Below are 13,465 nucleotides of genomic sequence, written 5' to 3' on the forward strand. Positions count from 1 at the left end.
GAATTTATAGTAATAATGTAGACACAATGCTAAATGCTTGGTACTTGATTGTTGTACAAACGTAAAGTCATACTGAGAAATATTAGCCATGTCATCACAGTTTCTGAGTAAATACAACAATTCCGTTGAAACAATGTTGTGTTCATGACGTTTTTATGAAACTGCAGGCTCGCTTCTTTCTGGCGGTCACTGCCCTGAGCAACGGACCCCATTTGCTCTTGCTGAGGAGTTTCTCTTTCAGCTCCTGAAAGACCGGGGGTCCGTCATGTTCTTCGGCCTCTGAGCTGATCTCCATCTTCTGCACTATGAGCTTTAGCAGGTTGTGTTGCTTTTCCATAGTCTCTGATATCTCCTTCAGCCTGAGAAGTTGCACAGCACATGGTCTGACATGAAGGGCTATTGGGTTTAATTTGGGACTCGAATTGAATAACTCGATTGGTGTTACCTATATTTCTGTTTGGTTAGCTCCCGTTCCAGTGGAGATAACTGGTGGCTGGTAGGACTGAGACGGGTCCTGGACTTCCTCACCTCATTCCCACTGAAAAACCATCTTTTCTGTACACAAGCACATTAAATCAGCTTTAATAGCTGGTGGAAATTGCATTCACCAAGGTGAACTTACTGCACAATTATCATTGCATTGCCTTTTGAAACATCAACATATTCTTATCATTATCGTGTTGTCAGACCTTTCCTCTGAAGCATCTATTTGGGAATTCTCTGATGGAGACCTGGTCCACCCGCTTCATAAACCAATAGGGAAGCCTCTCCTCCAGATTAGTGTGAAGATCAATCTGTGGATTGACCGTAAACCATTGTTTTTAGGGAGAAATGACTTCTTATTTTTATTAGGACACAATATTAGAGAGTTTGAGTGGAATCACCTGCATTGCAATCCTCTTCAAACACGCGTTTGTCTGAACCTCTGCTATGTCACCAACAGCCAAACCGATCTAAACTCAAAATACACGAGTTTGACTGTAAAAAGACACACTGGACTGTTGTTTTATATTCAATTCAGACCGTGTTTTCTTTTGGACTTACCAGAAGGTTCATGAGAAGAATAGGCACGAGTAAGACGAACCAAATAAAGATGGCCAATGTCAAGTTTGGGAAAGGAAGGTCTCCTTGCAGGTAGGGTTTCAGGAAATTGTCCTGGTAGTTGATTTCTCCAACCATCATGACAAAGGTCTGCAGCAGTGACAGGAACATCCTTCCAAAATGTTGCTGTAAAGTAAATTCATATTTTAAATTGGGCTTTAAAGCTAGTTTTCCCAAATTAATCGTTTTTACGTTTAGCGATGATTTATGAACACTCATATGCTCACCTGTTCGATCATCAAGGCATAGAAGGACAAAGCAAATCCCAATATCAAGTAGAAGAACAACAATATAATGCTCAGCAGTGTCCGTGAGATCTCCCGAAACATGACCACATATATACCAATCCGTTCAAACCTACAGCCACGGGAGCATACAGATGGTAAGTCCTTAAAAATGTTATGTAATGCTTCTGTTACATAATTCTGTTCTGTGGATGTATTAAATGTCATCTAGTCCAATATGTACCGCTGGAGATAGAGGAGGAGATTTATCCAGGAGGCCAGAGCTGCCAGTGCTCCTGCCTGCCAGTGCCAGGAACTCTTGGCGTTCATCAGCAACGGCACCACGAACAGCAGAGCACAGATCGCAGCGGACCAGTCCATGTAGTTTGACGGATCTCGCAAATAATTCAACCGCTTCCAAAAACAAGCCACGGTTAAAATGTTTGCGCATACTTGAACTTTCAGGATGCAAATATTTTCAAACTGATTAAATGGAGAGATTTAAGTCGTCAGAGGAGTCTAGGGAAGATGAGGAGCGCCTCACAATGGTATTATATGATATTTTTGTTTTATTTATTTTTAACGATGTAGTCAAATCGTGCTTCTTATTACACAAAAAAAGTGTACTTTTTTCAAGATTTACGCATTTCAATTAATATTTTGTATTAGTCTTAAACTTAAATTTTATAAATACAAATCACAAACTAAATGATCCATTCCCTTGTTCCATTAACATTTACACAAAATGTTTTATTAAGCTCTATTTTTTTTTTACTCTATTTAAAAATTTGAATCCTTACCATTTATTCATATCATGAATTATTCAATTCAATTTTATGGAATTTTGCTCTTAATTGAAATGTAAATCTTGAAAAAAGGATTACATCTTTTTTTGAGTCTAGCTACTCCACTGACCAATTAGAATTAATATTCAAATGATGCAGCATCATATGCTTCTGTCCATAATAGGGGCGAAAATGGAGCTAAATGAAATTAGCCTCTTTTCACATAATATAACCAATAATTCATTAACCATTCAAGCATATCCGCTTTAAGTATCACTTTATTGCGACAGCAGGTGAAAAGAAACTTTCACATCTTGCCAAAAAATGTAATGACACACGTTAACGTTGACTAAACGCATGACTAAACTTGAGGGCTATATATGAATTTACCATAATAAGGAGGATGGAGTTCCTCTAATCTACACAACAATGGTGAGTAAATGTTAGATGGAATAGAGCTCTCCACTCATATCATGTTTAATGCTTATAATTGCCAAGTGTCTGTATACAGTATACAGTATGACGCTGCGAGGCTATAACACGTTATTAATTATCAAGATCACCTGTGCACGGGATAATAATTATCATAAATAGCTATACATTTATCAAGTTGGTTGCAAGCATGGTTTGATCAGTATTTATATGAGCCTCTCTGACTGATTCCCTCACAGGCTGCATTTATTTATGGGTTTTTTTTAATTGGCAAAATACAGGTAAGATTGACAATAGTTCGTGCAGCGTAAACAAACCTGTTGAAAAATTTGCAGGATCTCTTTCCCAACTGCATACATGTTCATAACAAGAACCAAGAGCATGCATGTTGTTGTTACATATGATTGCTGTGTAAATTAAAGAGAATTTGCATCAGTTTCTTGATGTATACAGTGTCACAACATCTTTTTCATGAATTGCCTTCGTATTACTGTACCTTGTACATGGAAGTGCAGACCATGTTGACTGATGTGACATTTCTTGCAGTGACCAATGTGGGCTTCAGGTTCACAATGAGATAAGTTAAAGGAAACACCCCCAGCGCATAGACAGTCATATTGAGCAGATGTGCTTTGATCCCATAGGCATTCCTGTAGAAAAAGGGGTTCCAAAAACTCAGGATGTTGAGATATCAAAAATGGCAAATATAATGGCAAATACTCACCATTTCATCTCCAAATATTTCTTGCAGACTGGGTGGGTCAGCAAGCTGACATGATTAAATTTCACCATAGCCTGTAGGGGAGACCTTTTATGAACATGCCCGTTCACAATGAAAATACAGTATCATTATAGCCTACATATACCTACATTTAATGCACTAAGAGGTTTGTAGGTGGTGTCTTTTTTCATGCCTGCTTTTTTAAGATTTTGCAGTGGATGCTGAAGCCACCGGAAGTTGTACTCAATCTGGTGAACATACAAGGTGTTAGTTGAAGAGGTTGCTACTTTAAACATCCAATACGAAAGGAAACTTACATAGTAATTGGTGCTGTTCACATCTTCCTCTGATTCCCTTATGCAAGTGTCTAGAAGATGCTGGGGAAATTGCATTGCTTTGCTGGTTAGAGTGTTAAACCTTCAATTTAAGTGCCGGGCATAAGCAACAGTTAAAACTCACTTTAAAGGACTCTGGAAGAAACTCAATCATGTCCATGACAATGCAGCGTTTTGCTGAGTTTGGTTTGTACGTTGTCATCGCCTCTTCACATCTGTATTCATCAAAGATGAGATAAATGAAGAAACTGGAAAAGACATTTCTAACATTTATAAAAAATAATGGTTAAGCTGACCTGTCACTCTCAATCACAGTGTTAGTGAGCTCCTTCCTCCCATTATGTACAGCCTCGTGCAAGAAAGAAGCATCATTCTTATTGAGGACGATCTTGGCCCCTCTGTATAACAGAAGTCTTACTGCTGCCACATGACCTGCTCTAGCAGCCAGATGCAGTGCGGTGTTCTACAAGAGATCAGCATTCAGAGCAACACCATCAGTAATATATTCATTGTAAGTGTTCCCAAAATAATCATGTTTAGTGTCGGTAAGTTAAAAATGATTAAAAAAAAAAAAAATCAGAAAAACTGTAATATTGTGAAATAATATTACAATTTAAAATAAGTTTTATATTTTAATATATTTTAAAATGTAATTTATTCCTGTGATGACAGCTGAATTTTCAGCATTTTTACTTTAGTCTTCAGTGTCACATGATTCTTCAGAAATAAAAAGGACAAAACAAATACTACAATATTCTGAAATTCATTTAAAAAAAATTATTCAGCCTCATTCACTACTACTACTAAAAAAAAAAAAAAAAAAAAATCAATTAGATTTTAAAAATGCTAAATTAAAGCTGGTCTCAGACGTTTGGACCCCAATGTAAATCAGTAGCTATGACCAAGTTGTGTCATAAGTGTTTTAGCAAATTAGACAGACTACTCCTTCTCCATCGGTTTTGTTTAGAAGTTTGATGTTTGACGTCAGCAAAGTGTCCATGGTCTGTGTGTATCCTTCAGATGCAGCATGATGCAGGCATGACCATCCTCTATAGTCACTAAACCAAAATATACATGATTCGCATTAGGATTTAAGGAGTTTTACGTTGCTCATTGGGATCATGTTGAAACTGTGTAAAGCAGGGTTGTTTCTTTTACTCCTGACAAAAAGTGAATTGTGCAATCACTCGTACCTGTGAAACAGCGCCCCCTTGCGTAGGAGAAGCTCAACTACTTTAACGTGACCTCCACGCGACGCCAGATGCAAAGGTGTCAGTCCTTTCTCATCGCCCTCATTCAGCAGTCTGGTGTCTGACACCATCTCCAGAATCCTGTGGCATGTGTTGATCCTCCCAAATCTCAACAGATACAGAAAATGATGCACATAACTACAAGTATTAGGCTATAGGCTACTGTCTGTAGGCCTATATAACTGCAGCTTTCCTTCAAATTGTTGAGGAGATTGGCAAATGCAAATGCCTTTTCTTATTGCCATTTCTGAATCTTCACAATGACAACAGACTTACTCGGCTGCAAAATGAAGTGCAGATTTCTTCTGTTTGCACTTTTGGTCCAGCGAGACCTCTAATCCCAGCATGTTCTTCACAGACTCTGGGATTCCCAGTCTACAGGCGTAATGGAGAGGAGTGCAGCCCTCAATATCCTCATCATTAAAGAGCTTTCTCACACTCTCGTGCTGTGGATAAACCAAAAGAGCCTCACGATGAACTTTGCACAGTCTTCTACATAGTTCTACCTCTTTTTAATGACACTAACAGTAGAGGGCAGCAGTGACTTCTCCTTTTGGATCCCTATAGAAAAGCTGTGGGAAAGAGAACTACAGTGAAAGATGGGTACGGGCTCTTAAAGCCCTGTACGTTTTACCTGCAGTACCTCTGTTGGCAGGTTTTTCAGACCCCTGGGCTGCAGGATGGCCAGATGCAGGAAGTTGCATCCAGATGTGTCTTTTTTCTTCAGATCAGCTCCTATAAAACAAACAGATTCATCAGCTTGTACATGCTATTCTTATTTAGATTATTATAATAAATAATATTGTAAGACAGTGGTTCTAAACCAGAGGTGGGATCTCAGCAAACATCCATTGGTGCCTAAAAGTATATTTTACAATGTTTTAAAATAAGACAAACAAGCTTTAAAATAAGCTTAAACAAATACAAATCAAAATATTTCTTAGTTTAATTCATCCCTAAATTTCTGGAATTCTACAATTTTATTTAATTTATAATTATTTTAGTTAGGCTACTTATTTTAACATCCTAATTTCTGTAAAAAAAAAAAAGGAGCAGGGCCTTCAAATATTGTTGTCTACTTGGAGTCAAAAGGGGAAACTGTTATAAGATAGGAAATTATCATACAAATAATCATGTTTAGGGCTGGGTTAAAAAGACCCAGCCTTCGAAAAAGTAGTCGATCTCCGAATGCAACGTAACATCAGGAGAGTAGATAGAAAGCTCCTAAAGCTTGTTTCCATATACATTCACGGATCATTTTTTGTTTTGTCGTTAGTGAAATTACAAGTTCATAACATTTCCTCATATGGAGTCAGTTCATTGATTACGTTGCATTCGGAGATCGACTACTTTTGCCTGACAAAATTCCAGCCACCGGAAACACTAACTGATAAAGTGAGTCGTACAAAACCTTTCTTTTGAGTAAACTTTGTGTAGGCATACACAAATAATGAATTCAATGCTCAAGTTCATGTGTAGAGGCCCTAGTGATACTTCGAGCACAGTTTTATGTTGTGTCAAGTCTTCTTATTGTTTTAAAAACTGCGATTTTGATGCTATCATAGAAATGCACTCCCATTCAAAAGGCATTTTTACCTAAAACGAAAATACGGCCAATCTTAAAAGTGGCGTTTCCATTCTAATCATGCTTTTACACAAAAGTTTGACTCGGGTAGATAAACAAAAAGAGCCTAGGTTCGATGGTAACGCTTCCTTTTACAGTACAGTAATTACGTGTACTTACAGTTTACTTACCTAGAAAGTACTGGCTAATAATATCATGGGTAACAGGACTGTAAAAGGAAGCGTTACCGGTTCGATTTTGGCAAGAGTTACCCTTTAATACCGTTTTGCCGCTCTTTAATTTCGCATGATCGCTGTTGCCTCAAGCGGCAACTGATCATCGCTTCCGCTTTACTACAAGTTACAGCACAAAATAAACACCAGAAGGTATGTTGAAAGATACAGTACAATTTACCGAAATCTGTATCAAGTCTCGTGTAATCGCTCAATCAGTGTTTCAACCGCGGAAAGATGTAAATAAAACAGCTTAAAATATTTTTTATTTCATTGTATTTAGCCTACGATAAATCTATAATATTTTTACGACAGCCAGTTAAATGTTTATATTTCAAAAAACAAGTAGAAACGCAATTATGTCATTAAAAAGTAATTACTGTAACATTATTATAAAAAAATGTCCTTATGTGTAATTTAAATGTAAGTAGCCTATAATAACCATTATAGTAATATACCAATGGGGTTCCCTGTGGAGTTTACAGCATTTAGTTGAGGGATATTTTTTTTTTCCTTAAGAAAATTTGCCACATACTGTACTGATACATACCCCAATTAATCGAGATTGAATCGAACTGAATAAAAATCGGAACCGAATCAATCCGCAAGCTTGTGAATCGAAATTTTATTGAATTGTGAAATGTGTGTCAATACCCAGCCCTTATTATTATTATTATTATTAATAAAAATAAATAAAAATAATAATTTATTAAGGTTACCTACCATGGGAGAGGAGTAGATTGACAGTTTTCCATGCTCCACAACTTGTTGCCAGAAGGAGTGGAGAATGGCCTTTGCAGTCCACAAAGTCAATGTCAGCACCCTGGAACAATAATGCCCGGGTTTACAGTAACTGTCAGTATATCACATATAGTTTATTCATTTAACAACTGCGTTTGCCATACCTGTGATATAAGGTACTCGGAGAGTTCAAAGTGATCAAAAATCGCTGCTCTGCAAATGGAAAATAAATATGTTAGTTATGTTAGTTTGTTTAGCCTTGTTTAGTCTTGTTTAATGTGTAAAGCTGAAGTACTTATGTAGAGGTGTCTGGTTGGCCCCATCGGTGATGTTGATAAGGTCACACACTTTATGGTAAGACGAGAGCATGACTTTAACAACCTCAATGGCACCTTGACTACATGCAAAGTGGAGAGCAGTGGATTTATCACACTGTAAAGAGAAAAATATGTTACAAATGAAAATAGAATTGAATTGATTAGAATTGATTCTTTCTCGGTATTCATTTTCATGACAAGATCCTCTTTTACCTGCTGCTGATCAATTTTTGCTCCATATGTAATGCAGAGTTTAATGATGTCGAGATTCCCTCCACGTACAGCCAGGTGGAGTGGACTGCTGCAAGATTTATCCACATAGTTTATATGGCTGTCAATGGACAGACCACCTTCTTCTCCTGTGAAAAATGAGAAATACAAGACACTGGATTTGTAGGTACTACTATGTAATATAATGTTTCAGGTTCAGTGATGCAACATCTCACCTTTCAGAAGAATGACCTCCATGGATTTCTTAGCTCCAGAAAAAGCAGCAGCATGAATTGGAAAAAGTCCAAGTTTGTTCTGATGACAGAACTTTGCACCATGTTTGTACTGGAGGAGAGAGGTTACAATGATTTGTGTGTGTGTGTGTGTGTGTGTGTGTGTGTGTGTGTGTGTGTGTGTGTGTGTGTGTGTGTGTGTGTGTGTGTGTGTGTGTGCGCGTGTATAGTACAATAAGATTATATTATTATTTATATTATTATTAAATTTAATTTTTAAACAATGGTGGGTGAACATGGATTTGATGCGTGCAAGATTTATACTTGAATATAATGATGTTTCTATTCAAATAATAGAACTTAAACATTCACCCACCACTGATTTAAAATCAAAATCAACTTACCAATATAACCAGAGCCTCATGGTTATCCAAAGAAGCAGCTAAAATGACAGGGGTGTTTCCCATGTCCCCTTCCAGGTTCACATCAGTTTGTTTATGTGAGACAAGTTGCTAAGTAAACCCAAAAGAATAATCATGTTAGCTACATGGAGAGGGGTATGTTTCTTCCAGTGAAACACACGACTATGAGCTTTAGTGTTTGAAGATCTTATGAGCAGAATGACCCACCTCTACCACCAGATTTTTGCCCAGGCTGACTGCCGTATGTAGCGGCGACTGCTGGCTGTTATTTAGGATGTTAGGATCTGCTCCCAGAGTCAGCAGCACAGAGCAGATCCCTGGCTGGTCCTTCTGCACGGCCCAGTGAAGAGGTGTATTCCCCTCCTCATCCCTGGCATTGAGCTCTGCAGTGTCAAAAATGACTTTTTGTTTTATTTTATTTACAGCAACAGATATTTTGTCATGAATTCAAGCTCAAACACATGTCTAAAGGTGTGGCTCTATTACCTTGTTGTCCAATGACCTGCGCAATATGTCTGATGATGCGAAAATATCCCTTGGATGAGGCGTAGTGCAGTGGGCTGGCACCGATGTGATCGCGTATGTCCAAGTACTTGGAGTGCTTCTCCAGAGCCACTGCGTTTCCTTGCTTAGCCCACTGAAAACAGAGTTTAAAATTCAGTCATGAGGAACATTAGACCACCTGCACAAGCTGTCCTCACAATACTACCAGACAGGGGAAACTAAACACACCTGAAATGAATGGCACAGAATTTGCTCTTTCTGAAAATATTTTGTTACACTTTAAGTTTGCACTATACAATTTAAAAGTTTGAGGTCAGTAGTTTTTTTTTAAAGAAATCAATACTTTTGTTCAGCAAGAACATTCAATTGCAAAATGAATCCTGACAAAAATATATAATGTTTTCCATAAATATTTTAAGCAGCAAAGAACTGTTTTCAACACTTGTTTCTTGAGCTGCATGAATGATTTCTGAGGGTGAAGGCTGCTGAAAATTCAGCTTTGCCATCACAGAAATAAACTACATTTTAAAATACATTTTCATTTCTTAAACCACCATGTAGGAAGACACATCATGGCCATATTCCAGGATGACAATGTCAAGATTTGTCAGGCTCAAATTGTGAAAGAATGGTTGGGGTGGAGCATGAAGAATCAGTTTCACACATGAATTGGCACCTCTAAGTCCAGACCTTAAATTCATCTTTGGGATGTGCTGAAGTAGACTTTACAGAGTGCTTGAAGATCGTGACCAAATATTGATGTGCCTCATGATGGAAATGGCATCACAACTTTTATTTTCATCAAGAGGTGCATAAATGTTTGGTCAAGATCTTGTATTGACAATGCAAGAGTCAAGCACTCTGTAAAGTCTACTTCAGCACATCCCAAAGATGAATTTAAGGTCTGGACTCAGAGGTGCCAATTCATGTGTGAAACTGATTCTTCATGCTCCATCCCAACCATTCTTTGACAATTTGAGCCTGACGAATCTTGACATTGTCATTGACAAACATAATAATCACTGCAATAATTATCCAATCATATACTCTTAAGCATTTGCCTTGTTAAATCCAAACAGCGACTTTTTTGCGGCCGGTCAGTGTATTTTAAAATAGAAGACAGACAGTTTAAATTGTAAGAATATTTCACAATATTGCTGTTTTTATTGTATTCTTTTATCAAATCTTTTCCGCCTCGTTGAGCAAAATTAGACATTTATAAACATTGCAAAATCTTGCTGACTCCAAACTTTCTGAATAAACAAGTGAATTTAGATAAGCAGAGTACCTCAAACACATTTGCAGATATCTGGTTGCTCTCGTCCCCATCCATGACACTGTCAAATGACTGCTGTCTAGATTTTGACTCTGTTTTGGAGATGTGTGTCATTTCAGCACATTTTTTAGTCATCCTGTAAGAGGACCATGACAAACAAGAGAAAATGTGCCCTTTATTGTTAAAAAAAGCATTGCCTGATTGCCTTTCAAACACACAAGCTTCAAACAAAAGAATAAATGATGAAACAGATCATAACATCAGATATAAACAACACGAGATGAAAAAGTTGAAGAGGCTTTTGATGAGGCCCATTCTTACCCATTTGGATTCTCCTCTATATTGGCTTGTATGTGGCTTCTTTGCTATTAGCGAGAGGGTTTTTATAGTGTGGTTAGATGTGTCCTGGTTATCAGATTACACTGTTTCACTGAGTGAGAGAGCGGGATAGAGCCTTTACTATTTTTCTGATGCAACCAGCCGGCTCCTAATGAGACTTGCGGGCACTTAGAAAAGAGCAAAAATGTAAGCTCATGGAAGCTGAGAATCAAGTTCCACTAGATACATTACATTATTAAGGTTTATGTATGAGATGATATAATTGTGATTCTGTATAATACATGTTATAATTATATTTTATTTACATCAACCTTCTTTTTTTCAGCTAATTCAATAACTGAAGCATTACTTGTGAGATTTGTAAATATCAATCAAGGATTTAGGAGTTAAAGGGTTACATATTAGCATCAGAGTGGTCCGCTTCAGGTCTAAGATCATTTCCTGTTGGGACTGCAGAGGCATAAACCCCCTGATTGTGTTCATGGGCCATTATTGCTCATGACCTCATCAAAAGCATTATTTGTGAGCAGTAAAACTAAAGCATCTCCAGCTATAAAATATTGTAGTCTCTCCCAGACTGATCTCATGAAATGGCGTATGTATGACACGCCAATTCGTATTTCCATTTTTGGCGTGCTATCAACACGCATAATTGCTTTTCAGCGTGTTTATCAACGCCGTTGACTTAACGTTACATTACTGTATATATAGATATATGACCTACCCCAACCCCGTCCCTAAACCTACCCGTCACTGGGGTTAATACCATTTATGAGTGTTCCCCTACCATCCAGGGAAAAAAATATCGCTCCCCAGATGTAGATCTACATTTTGCTTCGTTTCGCTCGGACATTTAACGGCGTGTAGACATACACGCGGAATCACTCTCCATAAAATATGACAAAAACTTGTTTTATTCATTTCAAACATTTCATTTGGAGCAGAACTAACCAATTAAATGAGGATTAAGAAATGATGAAGCAAACAGCTCATACGAGCATGTGATGTTTAGTAACATGTGGATGTTTGCTTTAATAGAGACACCAAGTCATAAAATGTTTTTGAATTTTAAAACCAATATTGGAGGTTTATAATATCTATAATGATTTGAAGATAGATTTTAACATGATAAACATTGCATATAGTTACTTAAAAAACAGTTTTGAATTTCAGAATTTCCTTCTCATGATTGCACAGTCCAGTTCAGTTCCTTTACTCAAGTTTTAAAATTACTGTAAAACTTTTCAATAGCTAGTTACTTGAGAATTCTCAGTTTTATGATTTAATCTTATCTTTGTTATAAACATTTGCAGATGTGTGATAAGAAATGGAATAAGCTTGTTTTGTTTTTGATCTACTGATCTAAAGGTAAAATACCTCTATGATCCATAAATCTAAAAAGAATAAACAGACATTTTTCTATTATCACCACTTAAGACAATCAATAGGATTCTGAACGTCATCACATTATTTATCACATTTAACTATTCATTGTCTGAAAAATATCATGAACTACTGTATGCTTTTGATTCATTATTTTTGTACATTCTGTTCAATTACATTTAAAAATATTTTCCTTCAAAAATATATTCAGTTGCCAAGAATGAAAGGCATATTTGTGTTATATTTTTACAGGGTCCAAGCATCCTGATTGAAACAGAAAACACATGGCCCACAGTGTTGAAGGTCCAAGGGACTAACTCAAATCTAAGGGAGATTTTCAAAATAATTTAGGAAGTGCCATCGGAAGACAACCCTCTCAATGGGATATACCACTGCCAGATACTGTAGCTGGTATGGCTGACTTTGGGAAATTGGTTTAAAATAGCAGGACCGATGGAAAGCACAGAGGCTCTAATCAGGACAAGAACAAGCACTCAGCTCTAAATCAATAGGGCCGATCCTCCTGGGACAATCCAGCACCTAATAGCAGGATGCATGATGCAGACAGGAACAGCGTGCGCTTCTGGCACACCAGGACTTTACATGGAAGCATCAGAAGTCCCAAGTCATAACCTGAAGCTAATACCCTGCAGACATAATCATTTATAACGTATTATTCATATTTAAATTTGAGTATTAACATTGTCATTAATTATATATAAAATACATAATGTAATGTATTTACAGTATATACTTCATAGTTATTTATTTATATTTACATCACGTGTTTCGTGCCAATTCATCTTGCTCTTACTAATTACACGCTCTTTCTCTCTCTTCAGAGACTAGATGGTATTGAGTTTCTCTCCATAATCTCAGATTTTTCTCTGCGTTGTGAGAGATTTGGGTGAACCTTTACCACCTCAGTTGGTTCTATTGTTTACAGGTACAATAGGTTTGTCTCTCTATTTGATCAAAATCAACACCCAAGACATCGTGGTGTCCTTGCATCTGTTTTATTCCATTGGTGCACCAGTGATGTACAGTTTGAGTGACTGAGACTTCTCAGACCAGACAGACGGTGACCATCTGCCTTACGGTTTTGTTCCAATGGCATTAGTGGCACAATGTAGAAAGCTTTAAACTGTTTCCTGTCTAGCTTGGTAGTTTGAGACACAAGAATGACCAAAAAATAAATGTTTCATATGAAAAAAAAAAAAATGACCCAGTAAAAAAAAAAAAAAAGTGACAGAGGCCGGTTCTTTTAGAAAGAGGGGACAAAAAAACCCAGATGGTCAACAATCTCATATCACTGTAAAAAGTGTTTTAATAAATCTAACCATGAAATGTAACACAAACACCCTAATGTGGGTCTACAAAAATTATGTGAAAAAT

General features: G+C 37.1%; 1 protein-coding gene across 3 annotated transcripts; it reads right to left on the minus strand.

Annotated features, from left to right (window-relative positions):
• Positions 1-48: 48 nt before the first annotated feature.
• On the minus strand, positions 49-10,483 carry trpa1a (transient receptor potential cation channel, subfamily A, member 1a). Of its 3 annotated transcripts, none has more exons than XM_056267481.1 (27): positions 10,361-10,483; positions 9,055-9,205; positions 8,776-8,951; positions 8,551-8,658; positions 8,150-8,258; positions 7,917-8,062; positions 7,682-7,818; positions 7,551-7,599; positions 7,369-7,468; positions 5,483-5,583; positions 5,125-5,294; positions 4,792-4,956; positions 4,542-4,656; positions 3,895-4,061; positions 3,723-3,813; positions 3,581-3,640; positions 3,413-3,511; positions 3,267-3,337; positions 3,039-3,192; positions 2,860-2,949; positions 1,570-1,739; positions 1,329-1,458; positions 1,045-1,227; positions 885-953; positions 690-794; positions 446-555; positions 49-359 (listed from the first exon to the last, which is right to left on the minus strand). In XM_056267481.1, exons 1-27 carry the CDS (start codon positions 10,481-10,483, stop codon positions 143-145), a joined length of 3,366 nt encoding a protein of 1,121 aa, XP_056123456.1. In that variant the 3' UTR covers positions 49-142. The 3 variants fall into 3 exon arrangements, with proteins under 3 accessions (XP_056123456.1, XP_056123457.1, XP_056123458.1); XM_056267482.1 differs by having other exon boundaries at positions 4,539-4,656; positions 10,361-10,480; XM_056267483.1 differs by lacking the exon at positions 2,860-2,949 and having other exon boundaries at positions 4,539-4,656; positions 10,361-10,480.
• Positions 10,484-13,465: the final 2,982 nt, after the last annotated feature.

The sequence above is a fragment of the Rhinichthys klamathensis genome, unplaced genomic scaffold (genome assembly GCF_029890125.1).
Source record: "Rhinichthys klamathensis goyatoka isolate OS25496 unplaced genomic scaffold, OSU_Roscu_1.1 h1tg000261l_1, whole genome shotgun sequence".
NCBI lineage: Eukaryota > Metazoa > Chordata > Actinopteri > Cypriniformes > Leuciscidae > Rhinichthys > Rhinichthys klamathensis.